At 30.4% G+C, this 15937-nt stretch overlaps 3 protein-coding genes across 10 annotated transcripts; 2 read left to right on the top strand and 1 right to left on the bottom strand.

The window, feature by feature from the left end:
- Window positions 1-892: 892 nt before the first annotated feature.
- On the bottom strand, window positions 893-3983 carry LOC105839246 (threonine aspartase 1). Of its 3 annotated transcripts, none has more exons than XM_012685421.3 (10): window positions 3858-3983; window positions 3440-3555; window positions 3286-3353; window positions 2930-3201; window positions 2779-2858; window positions 2578-2645; window positions 2388-2504; window positions 2108-2291; window positions 1879-2030; window positions 893-1724 (listed from the first exon to the last, which is right to left on the bottom strand). In XM_012685421.3, exons 2-10 carry the CDS (start codon window positions 3474-3476, stop codon window positions 1629-1631), a joined length of 1074 nt encoding a protein of 357 aa, XP_012540875.1. In that variant the 5' UTR covers window positions 3477-3555; window positions 3858-3983; the 3' UTR covers window positions 893-1628. The 3 variants fall into 3 exon arrangements, with proteins under 3 accessions (XP_012540875.1, XP_012540874.1, XP_012540873.1); XM_012685420.3 differs by having other exon boundaries at window positions 3709-3966; XM_012685419.3 differs by having other exon boundaries at window positions 3751-3966.
- Window positions 3984-6692: 2709 nt separating this feature from the next.
- Window positions 6693-10208, top strand: LOC105830129. 3 transcript variants are annotated; one of them, XM_028194855.2, is made up of 4 exons: window positions 6694-6958; window positions 7247-7352; window positions 7939-8205; window positions 8271-8340. In XM_028194855.2, exons 1-4 carry the CDS (start codon window positions 6885-6887, stop codon window positions 8301-8303), a joined length of 480 nt encoding a protein of 159 aa, XP_028050656.1. In that variant the 5' UTR covers window positions 6694-6884; the 3' UTR covers window positions 8304-8340. The 3 variants fall into 3 exon arrangements, with proteins under 3 accessions (XP_012524749.1, XP_028050656.1, XP_012524750.1); XM_012669295.3 differs by having other exon boundaries at window positions 6693-6958; window positions 7939-10208; XM_012669296.3 differs by lacking the exon at window positions 6694-6958 and adding an exon at window positions 7487-7604 and having other exon boundaries at window positions 7939-10208.
- Window positions 10209-11620: 1412 nt separating this feature from the next.
- LOC105837320 (sentrin-specific protease 1) lies at window positions 11621-15352 on the top strand. 4 transcript variants are annotated; one of them, XM_028192710.2, is made up of 3 exons: window positions 11621-11866; window positions 12605-12691; window positions 13097-15352. In XM_028192710.2, the coding sequence occupies exon 3, from the start codon at window positions 13161-13163 to the stop codon at window positions 14892-14894; it is 1734 nt and encodes a 577-aa protein (XP_028048511.1). In that variant the 5' UTR covers window positions 11621-11866; window positions 12605-12691; window positions 13097-13160; the 3' UTR covers window positions 14895-15352. The 4 variants fall into 4 exon arrangements, with proteins under 4 accessions (XP_028048511.1, XP_012537438.1, XP_012537439.1 ...); XM_012681984.3 differs by having other exon boundaries at window positions 12605-12723; XM_012681985.3 differs by having other exon boundaries at window positions 11621-11887; window positions 12605-12723.
- The last annotated feature ends 585 nt before the right edge of the window (window positions 15353-15937 follow it).

Genomic DNA, 15937 nt, shown 5'->3' with positions numbered 1-15937 from the left:
GACGATCCTGGTGATCGAAAATTCTTTAGAAACGAAGAAAAAGGTCAATTTTGAGAATGTATACACATTTATCAAGTATATATAATGTATATAGAATAACTAATTATAATATTAATTTTATTTAAAGTTAAATTAGATCTGATACTTTTTTCTTACAATATTATACAAAAAATGTGTGCAATACAAGCTTATTTTTAGAATATTTTGCTGATAGTTTCTTATAAAATCTTTTAAAGGGGTTCGAACTCATTTTATATTCTTGATCTTTGAGTAACAGTGAACTGTAAGTTATTAATCTTACTTTGAAAATGCTTACACTATCTTGAATATTTAATTATTATACTTAATAATACTATTCTATTTAATAAGTGATCTTGATATGTACACATAAATATATGTATATATGTATATCCACACAACCGTTCAAGTGAAAGCACTTGGAATTTTCTCGCATTTTACAAAAAAATAATTTCGATAAAATCGAAAGTTTTAAAAAATGCATTTTAAAAAGGAAGTTTTAAATCTATCTTTTAGTTTCATTTCTGCAATATATTTTATTTTTAAATTACATAAAATTATACAAAAAATTAATGTTTTTTTAAATATATCTTTTACTTTAGTCTGATGAAACATCAAACAAAATTAACAAAATAACTTTAATGATCTTTAAAATGCTTTTTTTTTTAAAATTAGTATAACTTTTTGCAGTAATATTAAACTTAAGTAAAAACTTTATGTTCTTAACTTTAATAAGTTTATACAGAAAAAAAATCGATGTGCTTGATTCGTATAAATTTGTTTTAAATTAAACCTATAAACTTATAAAATGTATTATATTTTATATGTATTATATGTGATATACATATTTATTTGTGATAATATAAATAAAAGATTATTTTAAACTGTTCGGGATTTATTTATACATGTATTTACACATGCTAATAGTAAATAAAGATTGTATTTACATAAGTTAACTATAAAATTTAGTATAAAATTTACAGTAAAGTAACAATATTAGTACATTAATTCTAACCGACTATAATATATTAAACATACCAATAAGTTGTAAATCGCCTAACGTTCTGTATCGGATCTTAGTGATGGATATGACTTTTCTATTAAATTTAATTTTTTTTAGCTATATTTTATACTGCGCACCGACAGGATTCGTCAGACTTAAAGCACAGTTACTAAGCTAAATTTCGATGCTCGAAAGCATCTTAAAATCCCACCTTCCCCGAAAAACTAAATTTATTGCGAAAAACAATACCTCAGCTGAGGGGGGGGGGGGTCGAATTCGGATCTCTCGTCATTCCGTTTAAATCATGTCGTCGCACAGTTTAAAATAAAACTAAGAAAATTAAATTTAATAGAAAAATTATATCCATCACTAAGATCCGATACAGACCGCTAGGCGATTTACAACTCATTGATATATTTACAGTAAAGTAATATAAAATTTTGTTTGCTATAGAGATTGTGATCGTGGAAAATTTATTCAATTAGGTAATATTTACACCTTTTATAAAATAAACATGATTTTGTATAAAAATTTTGTATATAAAGTATTTTAGATTATAAATAATATTTATACAAACTCATTACATCCGAGACATATATAATCATTCTCAAATTTTGTCAAGTCCTGTTGTTAGTTTAAAGCAGACACCTTCGACAATAGCTTTTTTACCTACTTCATCAGAAGATAGGGCCGACATATAACTCTATAAATAAAAGTATTTAAATATATAACTCATATTTTATATTATTTATTTTTAAAGATTAATAATTTAGAAATAAAAATATTACATAAGTAAACGTATGTATAAGGACTTTACTATATTAAGTAAAAAAGATAGAATGAGATGGAATACATACCATTGGTGAATGTTCACATGTATTCATATAACCTATTATCATAGAATTTGTGGAATGGCTCCAAAGAAAATCGCCTAATCCTTCTTCTGGGCAATATCGCATAGCAATAACGCCACCAAGTTTCTGTTCAAGTCCGTAAAGAAATTTCGAATCTAAAGAGAGCACAAAAACATTGTTATTATTTTTATTAAGCATCGTTTTATTAAGTGTAATTAAATCTGCAACGCACCAATAAAATCTGTATTCATAGCTCGATGCAAACTTGTAGTCGGACAAGACGTGTCCGAAATAGCTTCTGCGACTGTCCGCGCTAACGAAGTCCGCACAAGATGCTCCCCGCAACCTGAAGTACTTGTGCCTACCGAATATGATGTATCTTTGCACGCCCAGGCACCACAGCCCCATACTCCAGCCTAAAATTAGAATAAAAAGCTAGATAAATTATAACAAAAATAGAAAACATTTTAAATTGATAAATAAAATAAAAATTAAATATTGATAAATTATACCTGTCCAACTCTTCCAGGATATTTTAAGATTATGCCACCACTCGAGCAAGCCGCAGCGATATTTCCACTATCATCAACACATATTGCACCTACTGTGTCCATCCTTTTCTTAGCACACTGCAGTATAATTAAACAATGATTATTTCTTATAATAAAAAATAATTCTTATAAATATAAACTTCTTCCCTACCTTTTGAGCTTCTGCACTGCAACTTTCTACTTTCCTTTTATAAAGTCTGTATATCTTTTGAGCTCTTACTAGAAAGTGCAGATGCATTGGGTAAATAAATATAAAACACTAATAAAACTTGTGATTTACACAGAAAAAACAAAATCAATTCTAATATTTTCTAAAAACTTGATTAATATTTTTTTAACTAATTTCTTATACCTGATATTAACTGTTCTGGTGGCAAGATTTGTATGCCCATCTCATGTGCCCAAATATGGGCACCATTTCCAACCAGAAAACTAATAGAAAATAAAAATTAATATTAATGATTAGAATATAATTGTTTAATGTTTTAAAAGTAAAATAGTACCTAGGTGGGATTCTGCCATATGCAAATTTAATGGATTGCTGCTCACACAAACGCTTTGCCAACAAGACTGGATTTTTTATTCCACTAACTGCACCAATCGCACCATACTGTAAACTGCTGCCATCCATTACACTTGCATCACATTCTACTGTTCCATTCAATGTGAGATTTGATCCAAATCCAGCATTTGTCATAGGAGAATCTTCTAATACCACTACTGCTTCAACCACTGCATCTAATACATTACTATTAGACTTCAAACTCTGAGCTGCCTGGTAAAACATATAATTGTAAGTACAGAATTTATAAATACAAAATTAGATATCACAATTAATTAAATTGCTTGAAAATTTTACCACTTTGCATGCATCTCGACATAACTTTTGATACTTTTCTTTGAGCGATGCCGAGTGCTGTCCTGCACCTATCAATAAAAAATGACAATATATTGCAACAATTTAGATTATTAATTATAAATCATTTTAAAAAATTGTTTAAAAAATTACATACCAACATGTACAGCAATAAATCCTTGCTTATTACTCATGAGATTTTTTTTGGTATATTTCTCTTGAGATACAAAATTTTACTTATATTTTTTTTCAAGGTGTAAAAACCTTTACAATCTGCAAGAATATTAAAAAAAACAAAATTAAAACTAACATAAGTTACTTTAGTATACTTAAATAATACTTGTTTAAGAATATATTTTAAATAAATTACGAGTGTATTTTGACAATAAGTTGTCTTTATTTAAACAAAAATTATGTTTTATTTACACAAAACTTGTAGTATAGTTGAAAACATATTTATAAACCAACTTTTAAAATTTGTAACTCGCGTAATTATACTCTTTGTTTTTGTAAAGCCTTTCGATCTTACAGATTCTTATTCTTAATTACTTATATATGCATAAATGTTTTATTACATTTTATGTCAATGCGTGAATTGCTTGCCATAAACCATAAACACATCAACCAAAATGTAAACAAAGCGAGAACTTGCAAAATTGCATATATATAATAAGACTTATATGCATTATATGTGCTTTCCAGCAAGACAGTGTTATGGTATATCCACACAACTTGCATAAGCGCAGAAGCATATGCATAAGGAATTCGATTGGTCTATTTTCTTATGTAAGTGCTTGTAGACTGTAGACAGTGTAGACCAATCAATTTCTTTATGTATATGCTTATATGCTTATGCAAATTGTGTGGATATACCATTAGGGCCATCACACACAAAGGTTACGGTCCACGTGACGCTACAAACGTTTCGAAACATTCTTTGATTGGTCAATTCGTAAAAATTTTTGTTTCGATTGGTCAATCAAACACTTCGAAGAATTTGTAGCGTCAAGTGGACCACAGCCTATGAATTCCTTAGGCCCGGTTCCACAACTCACGGTTAAATTAACTGGCCGATTATTCCATTGGAATTGACCAATCGTATTTGTTAATTTTGCTTAACGACAAATACGATTGGTCAATTCCAATGGAATAATCGACCAGTTAATTTAACCGTGAGTTGTGGAACCGGGCCTTAGGAATTATGCCCAGTCTACAATGAGTCGTTGGTCGTTGGTCGTAAGAAATTTAACCAATCACAGTTGATCTTAGAGAAGAATAACCGAACATAATTGGTTAAATTTCTTACGACCAACGACCAACGACTCATTGTAGACTGGGCATTACTGTTTAGAAAGGAAGATTATTTTATGAATTCTTTAAGAAGACGCTGTGCTATTTGGGGTGCGTTCGGGGAGACACTATTAACGCTACAAACTCTAACGCTATCTGAACTGTTCGTGGAGCCAATAGCGCGGTAGTGATAGCGAGTTCCGTGAACAGCTATAGCGTAGCAAACACTGTTGGGCAGTTGATTAGCCATTGCCAGCAATATTAACAAAATGTTTATATATATATTAATAATTATTTATGTTAACAATGTTACTTAGTATATTTATTATTATTTTTCTTTATATATATATGATACTTATTTGTTTACATTTATTTTATATTCAATATTTTAATAATTATAAAATGATTATTAAACAATTAAATTTTTCAATGAAAATTGAAATTATTGAAGTTCACAAAATAAAAATTATTAAAGTTATTTACGATCTTATTAAATAAATTTTTTAATTTTTAAATAAATTAAATAATAATTAATAAGTCCTATATATTACTCTTTAATTAAAATTATTTTATATGTAATAAAATAAAATAATTTAAACAATTTCCTATAAATTTTTATTTTGTTCCATTTTTCTATCTCAATTCAAAATTAAATTAATTAATTATTAATTTATATTTATTTTACATAATATTATATGTTTGAAGCTTATGCCTAATATAATTTTTTTATGTAAATTTATGTTCTTTTGCACTATGTCGTATACTGTCGCTCTTGAATTGCATTAATTATTTAAACTAAAATTTTAAAATAATATATGATTACGTTATCAATTTAATTGATAATAATGATACTTAAGTCGTTTACATATTTGCAATTGGTACAGAAAAGGATTGCATTTTAAGACAAACAGTACATGCAGTCTAATGAATCAAAATAGTATATATTATTATATACATATTTTGATGAAAAATAATATTAAACTCAAAGATCCAGTCTTGATCACCTTGATAAAAATATATTAATGAAATATTTCACAGAAACTTTTTTATTTGATCCCTTTTTATTATTTATTAAGATTTATTAAAATGCATTAAAATTTATTAAAAATTAATATTTAACATTTATTAAAATTTAAAAAATTTATTTATATAATAAATAACAATGAAATAAATTTTATGATTTTTAAGAAATTTTAACAAATTTAAATGAGTATATATTAAGGAATTTTAATATATTTTAATAAATTTAATAAATTTCAATGAAACAGATCTCTCTCTCTTTCTCTCTCTCTCTCTCTCTCTCAATGAAGAGAGATTTTTATGTTAATTAAATATTTTCATTAGGACATATAAACAATTTCTTATTTTCTACTTTCAAGATCACGCATAAATTTTCTCTAACCTTAAAAGAGAGATAGCACGTGATGTTTAAACAGACAATGGTGGGGATTGAGCCAAACGCTATCCATGCACTACCTCGGAAGCAGTAGCATGGATAGCGCGCGTTTATGACGTCAAACGCTACGGACAGTGACGTCATCATAATTTTGATAGCGCTATCCAGCGTCTCCGCGAACAGCGGTAGTGCTACGTAGCGCTAATAGAGCACTAGAAAAGTAGGTATTCTCACGTCCGCCATTTTTCTTCAAACTAGCAAGTAACTAGCATGAAAAGTTAGATATATTTTGTACATATATACGTCAATAATGTTTGGAAACGCCAAATTTTATGCGACAATAAAACGAAGACACGATATTTATGATCTTGAGACTGTAAAAGTTATTGCGATGTATTATATATATAAAACATCATGCTAGTTACTTGACTAGTTTGAAGAAAAATGGCGGACGTGAGAATACTCACTTTTATAGTGCCTTAGCGCTAATAGTGAGCTCTCCGAACGCACCCTATGGGTGCGTTCGGGGAGACGCTATTAGCGCTACCAGCATCAGTCCATCTTTATTACTCATTAAAAGTAGAACAAGGATAAACTGATGCTGATAGCGCTAATAGCGTCTCCCCGAACGCACCCCATATATTTTGTCTCTTCGTGTTGGACATCCCCACCACTCCGTTTTCTAGAAGGAAAGAATTTAAGCGCCACACATACGAACAGTACGACAGGGGAGTAGGGGACAGGTACGAGAGTCTTGCAATGCTTAGTCTAGACTCTAGATATACTATGTTTATGGGCTTTAATGCATTTTAACCTATTTTTCATGGCTCGTACATGTCTGGGTCACAGTTATGAGTTATTTGTTTACAAATAATATTTTGTTGAACGTTATTGACGCGGTGACATAAAATAACTTATGGAAAATTGCATAGTGAATGGAAACATTAATAATGATTTTCTTTCACAATCTTATTCCCAAGGTATTGAAAAGTAAGTAATTGTCTTTAAAACCTATATATATGTATACATATAATGTTTATAAAACATTTATTTGCTATCAGCCGACATAACTGCAAAAATTTTTTACTTTAAATATTTAAATGATTAAAGTTTTGACATTTTTAATTGTGGTTTTGGTATAATATAATTTGGTATATCAGTTACAAATTTTTATTTACATTATTGTTATAGTAAATGAATTTTAAAAGAGACTATTTTTTGTATTATTATTTCTAATGAATATTGTTATACATATATTATTAACTTACATATATATAGAATTACTGGAACCAAAGACAATACCTTTAATTTTCAAATACCAAAAGAACTTTTGGAAGTTCGAGAGAAAACTTGGGACAACTTATTTGATAAGTATTCCAAGGAGGTATGTGTTTCCTTCATTAAAGTTTTTGTTAAGTTCCTTAAGGGGATGCTAGAGTACCTGTCAAACTTGATCAAAGTCAATAACAAAATCATTTGTATATATTATTAATAACATTTGATGTATTTCTTTTATAGATTTTGAAATCCTCTTCTAGAATTAAAGTACATATATTAATATCAATATGTGAATTGGATTTTATACTGAGAATCAAAATTCATTTCTGTTATCTATAAGTCTGGAAATTTGAATTTTGTGAGTATAAACTACAGATTTTTTATATCGAGCAAATATTGTTATGATATGACAGCTTCAGACATCACATTCAACTAAAAATACAGTGAACTAACAATTGTGTTTTTGATGTAAACTACATAATCTAGACCATTAATATGCTTTAATTCTAGAAAAGAATTGTGTCAAATTTATAAAAGAAATAAAAAGATTATTGTCTTTTTGTCATTAAAACAGACATCTCCAGCATTCTTTTAATGCTTTTATTAAATCATATTTGTGAACTTTTATTATTTTGTTATCTAACAGTGCTCACTGTTTTGCTTGTTGCAAAAAATTTATACTTTATTTTCAGATGTCTGATGATATAGAGTTAAATGTTGATACTTTAAAACCTGAAGAAAAGGAAGATGAAAAAGCAGTTAGTGGAGAAGAATCCAGTTATGGACAACGAATACTTATGCGTAAGCCAGCCACTTTTGTACAATATTGGATAAATACTGGTAATCTACCTTACAAAGCACTTCTAAATGAAAAGAATGAATTATCTGAAACTGGTTCGTCGCTAAGTGAGAAAGAAATTACATCTTTAGTGTCGCCTTCAGCATCTCCGGTCACAAATGTAGTACATACTGTAAATAATGCTACAGATGATAAGCAAAAGTGTAAAAATGATTCATCTTGCAGTTCTGTAGATACTGCAGCTTACATTCTATCTAATGCAAATATTACAAAGATGGATACTTTTCACGAAAAACAGATATTAGAAAACGTCATATCTGAAATTATTGCAAAAGATACAAGTATGACAACACTTCATCGTAAGAAGTTATATACAGGCAGAGATTCTCCTATAGATATAATACTAACCGAAACACATGGCACAAATAGATTATCTCAACAACAAACAAAACAAAGTTTACATCCTGCTTTCGATCTTGATGATACAATCAAGAGAAAAACAACTTCAATTCATGAAGATGTAAGTAAACATTCTTCCATTAAAAAGAATTTTGTCTCGAAGAAAGTTAAAAGGAAAGAGGTAAGAGAATTTGATTGCAGCAAAATTACAGACATTAGTAATAAATACGAATACATAAATAACAAGATTAAAGATTCCAATATTGACGGTTCTTTCAAGAATTTATCAGACTCTCACAATAATTTGGATAAACAAGACGACCGTACGTTTCGGAAATATGATGACACAATTTCCATAAAAAGTGAAAAATATAAACAATACTTGTCTTCTCTTAATTTAAATCCAGTTGTACTTTTACAGCGAATTGAACATTCTATTGAGCAACATAAATTCACAGAGCGACAAAGTAGAAACCAAGTATTTAATAGAGCAGACTCGGATTCTGCATTTCAGAAGAAAACATTTCGAAATAATAATCGTAATAAATTATGCCAAGATCGTAATAAATATTCAATTTTAACTTTTACATCATCAGATGAAGACGATTTTGTTCGATCGATACAACATCCTAGAAAAAGATTAAAAGTATCAATAAATGAATCAAAAAAGATTGTACAAAAGGATATTAGATCGATAAAAGAAAACAAAGAACATAATAAAGTTGTCGAAATTAGATCTTTTGATAGTGATACGCAGACAGCAACTACTTCCTTACAGCCACATGAAAATGAAAGATTTATGTTTTTTTCAAGTGAGGATGACAACGACGATGCCACCGATAATTTAGATAAAAATAAGAAACGAATTTCATCCTTTGATAGTAAAAAAATCATAAATTATAACAGTAAAAGGCATTCAAATGAAGCGTTAAAGAAAACTGGAGTAGATCATAAGGATATTCACGTTATATTTTTCCAAACAAAAACATATGACACAAATTCTTCAGATTCTGAAGAAAGTAACAGTTATACTTTATGTACATATCATAACTCTTATTCGAATTTAGTAAATTCTTGTAAATGATAACTGATAGTATTGTCTTTTCAATAATAACAAATATATTAACAGATATGTCGAAAATATTAAATTATATCTTTGATAAACTCATTAAAATTCTTGTACTTTTCTCGTATGTATGACCAATACCCTAGATAAAATCCATATTATAATTTTTGATTAAAAAATTACATACAATGTATTACAATATGTTTAATTATTATATATTATTGACTGATATTATTAATATTATGTTAAATTATATTAATATTAATATTATGTTACTATTAGTGTTAATGTTTATTGAAATATTGTTGAAGACCTTGACAATATGTACAGTATTATTTATTAAAATATATCTGCTTAAAATATATTTGATATAATTTATGTATTAACACTAATATACATCAAATAATATCACATATATTTAAGCTATGATGTTATAAATGTTGATAAGTATAGTATGTCATCGATATTAGTCTTTATATAAGATATTTTAAATATTAGAGTATTTTAATGGAAACTTTATAATTTTGTCTATATGATGTAAATTTTGTACGAGATATAAAAATTTGTTTACTTGCGAAAATTTTTAAATGTTAAAGTAAAATTTTAAAAAGACTATAATTTATTTGCTGCTATTTATCGATTGTTTTTGTAATGCTAATCATGCATAAAAATATATTAGATTTAAAAATTGTAAAACTTTTATATAGTTTGTTTTTTATTCCGCGCATCGCCTCTTGTACCAATGGATTGCCATATGGACCCATGTACATGGATTGCCCAGGTACATTGCAAGCAAAGTAAAATCCACATAGGTTAACGACTTGGACGGGGTGGGTGCGGGAGGAGGGGCCGAAGGCACTCCCCCCCCCCCTCGTGTGTGTGTGTGCGTGCGAAGCATTCTCTGCACCATATAGGTTTGCGACTTTCCACGCAAAACGAGATGCTCGGGATTCTCATTAAATACATACACATTTGAATTTCGTGCACTTTTTGCATAATTGTTGGTCTGTTCTTTCTATCTGCACTGTTGCACTGGTGCAATAATAAGTTAGAATGAGAAAAAATATACTTGTCTTACTTTAACTTATTGCACCGGTGCAACAGTGCAGCTAGAAAGAACAGACCATTTGTCTCTAACCTTGCACCAGTGCAGCAGTGCAGCGAAAAAGAACAAGTCAAATGAGTTTACAGCTAAAGAGCATGCAAATGTGACCGCTGCGCATGCTCATGCCGTTACATATTGTCGGTAAATTTCGGCTAACTTTCACGAATTAAATAAAATGTATTTGGATCACTCACAAACCTTTTTAATCAAACTTCATAACTTTTCATACAAACTTCAAACGATTCCTTATAATAACTTTGTTTAATTAATATATTCCGGCTAAGTGTCGGGTGGAAAAATAATTAATTACAAATAAACAAATGACTCACAAACCTTTTTAATTGCACTTCAAATCTCTTCATACGAAATACAAACGATTACACATAGTAATTATTGAAAAAAACTTCTTTCGACCAATCACGTACTTGATTCAACCGGTTACGGCAGGTTACGGTTACGGTCGCCCAATCCGATGCGTCGAAACTTTGGTAACCCGACAATTTCCTCAAAAAATGGAGGAGTGATGTTGGTACTAACGAAAGTCCGTAGGCACTAAATTTTAATTTTTGTGATTAGTAAAACTGCATCAGTAATAAATCTGTCAGCGCGAAAACGTATGCGCGGTGCAAATACAAATAATAAATGAATCTACAATATAATGTCAAATAACCTGCTAATACACAAAAATTAAAATTTAGTGTTTAGGGACTTTCGTTAGTACCAACATCACTCCTTCATTTTTTGAGGAAATTGTCGGGTTACCGAAACTTTAATGCCCAGTCTACAATGAGTCGTTGGTCGTTGGTCGTAAGAAATTTAACCAATTATGTTCGGTTATTCTTCTCTAAGATCAACTGTGATTGGTTAAATTTCTTACGACCAACGACCAACGACTCATTGTAGACTGGGCATTACTGTATGGTTATGTCAATTCATGTGTGAGGGCTTTTATGAATACCGGCCATAGTACAGAAAGAAAGAAAGAGAGTGCGCTTGAGTAGATGAGAAAGTACGCGCGGGCCGGGGAGTAGTGAATCTGCTCGGAGCAGGTTCTCGTGTAAAAGCGATGCAAGGTGTCGAGCGCGATATTGCGCGATATGTACGAGATGTGTCACCGCTATTCGCAACGTTTGCCAAATTAAGTTCCGTGGACATCCGTGAACGACAAATCGCCCAGACCGGACGAGAAAATATCATTTAAACTAATCGTTATCTTGACGGCTATACGGCGAATTTAGCGCAGTTTCTTGAGTAAGCACCGACAGGAATAAAGTGCGTGTTGCATGCCGCGTGTTGAGGTTAACTTCATATCACGCTGATCTACAAGATTTATATTTATAATGAATTTGGTTGCTTGCGTTATTCCGCGCTAATGCATTCTAGAGGCATCTTTACATATGAAAACATCTAAATGCGAGAGTGTAAAAAACTCTTTGACCGATAAGATATCAACGTATATGTCGCCGAAAAGTGTGACGATATTCACGTTACTATTTTTTTCGGTTAAGACATATATGTTTTGTGTTTTTGTAGTTAAATCATTTACAACATTTATTCTTTGTGGTTTAAATTTTTTGTACCCTTTTTTCTTTGCTAATTTATACATATATCATTTCTTATAATAGTGACACAATTCAAAAGTTTTTTAGTTTGAATGTTTTAAATCACAAAAATTTTGTAATATTATTTTCAAATGTGATTTTGTTGTAACAATTTACCAATTATAAGGAAATAAAAATATCTTTAGCACTTCACTCAGTGTATTGAATTCCTATTGGAATCCTTTTGTTTAGATATTGAAAAATGATAATTTTTTAGTTATGTTATATCAAATAAGCATTGTTTTTTATTTCAATTATATTATTTTATTTCAATTTTAAGTAAACTTATTTTACATCAATAAAGAACAGGGCACCCATATTATTTCAATTAGTGATAATTTTAATAATTTTATTTAATATATGTGATAATAAAAATCTTTGGTTTTAGGTTGAATTTTTATTATTGGCTTCTGCATACTTGGTGTTTTTAATAGAGATCAAACAAGATACAGATCAACATTTACTTATTCATCTGGTTTGTCTAAATTCCTGGTATAAAAATTCCATGTAAATAATTTTATTATATTTTGAAAATATATAATTGTAGAAGAAAGAGCATACTTTATCATAGAAAGTATGTGTGTGTGTATGTGTGTGTGTGTGCACGTGCGCGCGCACACACACACACAATTATCTTGCATAGATCAAGTATATATATATATATTTTTTTGTTTTACAAGATAATTAAAATCTTGAAATGGACAAGTATGTTATTAATGTTAGATATGATATGTACAACTTTTGATACTTGTAGTTTCTATGAAACTTTACTGCATAATTTGTAGCTTTGTAATATTTATGTATAAGATATATTAAAAATTTATATATTGAAACTTGTACTATGTTACATGTAAGAATTTCTTTTTTTTTTGTTTTTTAGATTGCGCTACATTAATAGCATATGCTGGACAATAATAAAATCGGAATAAATATATGTATTAACAATGACTATGATATTTGATTTTCTGAAGAAAATCTTTCGATGGGTGGATGAAGGTTCTAAGAAACGGAAAGCTTCCGAGGATTGCAGCTTTGAGGAGGAATATGCAACGCCCAAGAGATTTAAATCCAATTGTAATATAGCACACACAATGGAGCCCTATTATATTGATGATAGCGACGATGATGATATCATTTGTCTAGGCGAGCAGAAATGTTCGCCAGTGAGACCATGCACACAGTTGAACGGTACTCATAAGAAACAACCACAATCTTATGAATATTACAAAGTTACGTCTCCCAGTTGTAAATCTACTTGCACACAACTGCATCACAGTAAATCAAGTATGGAGCATTTTTTCCATCACAAACACAGGATGGCAGATACCTGTCACAAGTCTCCCACATTATCCAAAACTAATCAGTTGAAAGAAAAATATCAGTATGAAGAGATGCTGCAAAATCTGCTTCCAAATAGGATACAAGTATTGGACAAACATGTTGAATACACTTCTATACCCAAACCTATAGAAGTGATTGATCTAGAAAAACAATCGGAATTGGCGACGTCCAACAAAATTCAATCGTCTGTCACTAATACGTCTAAGACGATGACGGCACCATACCGTCATAGAGGCTGCACATCAAACTGTACTAGGATAGACAAAGAAAAAGTTCCTATTTTTGATTATAATGAGAAAAGTATCACATCGAGGTATATGCAGCCTGACAAAGTGATTACAATTGATAGACCCAGTACGAGTGGTTTGGTGAAACCTCCATCGACAAAGTTGCCCGTTAAAGTTGTCGCAACTAACTCATTGCGCGATGAGCTGGCTGCGAAAGCTGTCATGAGACAAGACTTCATCCCACAAGTTACTAAAAGATACAACGAGCGAATTGAACAACGGCACAGGGAGGCTGAAGAACTGAAGAAGATGACGTGTGTCCTATCGAAACACAACAGATATGCAAGAGAAGCAGCTCTGGAAGAACAATTGGCACGTTCTATGAAATTATATCTGTCTGTGCTAGATGATAGAGACGAGCAGGTGGAACCGGCATTGCCGGCCTTGACCGACGAGATGTTGCGAGAAGTGAGGAACGCTATTGCACCAGGCTCTCCGGGTGAAGTTCTTGCGGAAGGTTTTGGTCTAAGGATCACACGGAAGGACCTCTACACACTAGCTGACTTAAATTGGCTGAACGACGAAGTAATAAACTTCTACATGAATTTATTGATTGCTAGAGGCACATCTTTGGATAAGTATCCAAAAGTACATGCAATGAACACATTCTTTTATCCAAAACTTTTGTCGGGTGGTCATTCGTCTCTGAAGCGGTGGACTAGGAAGATAGACATATTTGCACAAGATCTTATGGTTGTGCCTATACATCTTGATATTCACTGGTGTATGTCGATAGTAGACTTCCGGGATAAAACGATTATTTATTATGACAGTATGGGGAGCAGTAATCCAAAGTGTCTGGCAGCGTTAAAACAATATTTACAGGATGAGAGTTTAGATAAAAAGAAACAACCTTATAATATGAATGATTGGAAATTACAGTCTGCCAAGAATATTCCGCAACAGATGAACGGCAGCGACTGTGGCGTGTTCTCTTGCATGTTTGCCGAATATGTCTGTGCAAACAAGAAAATAACTTTCACGCAGGATGATATGCCGTACTTTAGGAATAAAATGGTTTATGAGATACTCAAGGGTAAACTTTTGTAAGAAGTATCTTTATGTATTGCTTCAACAAGTTGGAAAATAGTTGAGGAATTCTATCTGAGGATTAACGATGAAACTATACTGTAATAAAATGGACGGTTTAACAGCATTGGAGTATTGTTTGAAAACATATTTATGTATCATTATTCTTAAAAAAAGAGGAGGGAGAGAGAGAGAGAGAGAGAGCGAGAGAGAGAGAGAGAGAGAGAGAGAGAGAGAGAGAGAGAGAGAGAGAGAGAGAGAGAGAGAGAGAGAGAGAGAGAATATATGTGTGTGCGCGTGCGTGTACAGTAACACTTTCAGTTTGACTTTTATATTTTCCTTTCATTTCGGAATTAGTTTATAAGTTATAATAATCATAGTATTAATACTTTGTGTACGATTATCTATATTAATACAACAAAAGCGCGTATTAATTTGATTAGCTTAAATAACTTTAAAATAAATAATTTTAATGAACATTTGGCAAAAACATTACATTATTTTTAATCCCTTAAATTATTATCCATACATTTAATGTAGACCTGTCCAAATTCAGCTTACAACTCTCCTAAGCCGAACACACTTTCATTTCTCCATCTCGATAGAGTGAAACTAAGAATAAACAAAAAGAAATAGACACTCGGCAACAAAATAGGTTCTTTAATATCTTTTTTTTTTTATTTATTCTTTGTTTTATTCTATCAAGACAGAGGTGGAAGCGCGAGCTGAATTTGAATTGGCCTGATCTAATGCTATTGTTATGGTCTCAAATGTAAAATATTAATTTATTTAATATTATTTCTTCAATCGCGTGAAATATTATATTTAACTTTTTACAGTGAAAATTGCAATGAGTTTGAACTCGTGAAACGTGGAACTATTCTCTAAGAAATTTTGTAATGTTATTCTTTGTCAAAAATTTTTCTGCTGAACATATATTTTGCTTAATTTTAGGCCGGAATTCATAGTCAAATCTTATTCAAGTTCCAGCTTAAGCACGATCTTGAGACGTCAATGCTGTTATTTCATTGGTTAAGTAAGTCTCAAGTCGGCTCGAAGCTAGA

This window comes from Monomorium pharaonis, chromosome 2 (assembly GCF_013373865.1).
Source record: "Monomorium pharaonis isolate MP-MQ-018 chromosome 2, ASM1337386v2, whole genome shotgun sequence".
Classification (NCBI taxonomy): domain Eukaryota; kingdom Metazoa; phylum Arthropoda; class Insecta; order Hymenoptera; family Formicidae; genus Monomorium; species Monomorium pharaonis.
Note: the sequence above shows the minus strand (reverse complement) of the source record. Positions and strands in the feature narration are given on the sequence as shown.

Coding starts and splice junctions, on each gene's coding strand:
- LOC105837320 (XM_012681986.3), top strand. CDS start 13,161: ATGACTATGATATTTGATTTTCTGAAGAAAATCTTTCGATGGGTGGAT.
- LOC105830129 (XM_012669295.3), top strand. CDS start 6,885: ATGGAAAATTGCATAGTGAATGGAAACATTAATAATGATTTTCTTTCA. Junction 6,959..7,246: donor TATTCCCAAGGTATTGAAAA/GTAAGTAATTGT, acceptor ACATATATATAG/AATTACTGGAACCAAAGACA. Junction 7,353..7,938: donor TTGATAAGTATTCCAAGGAG/GTATGTGTTTCC, acceptor CTTTATTTTCAG/ATGTCTGATGATATAGAGTT.
- LOC105839246 (XM_012685421.3), bottom strand. CDS start 3,476: ATGAGTAATAAGCAAGGATTTATTGCTGTACATGTTG. Junction 3,354..3,439: donor ATTTATTGCTGTACATGTTG/GTATGTAATTTT, acceptor TTTTATTGATAG/GTGCAGGACAGCACTCGGCA. Junction 2,646..2,778: donor ACCAGAACAGTTAATATCAG/GTATAAGAAATT, acceptor TGCACTTTCTAG/TAAGAGCTCAAAAGATATAC.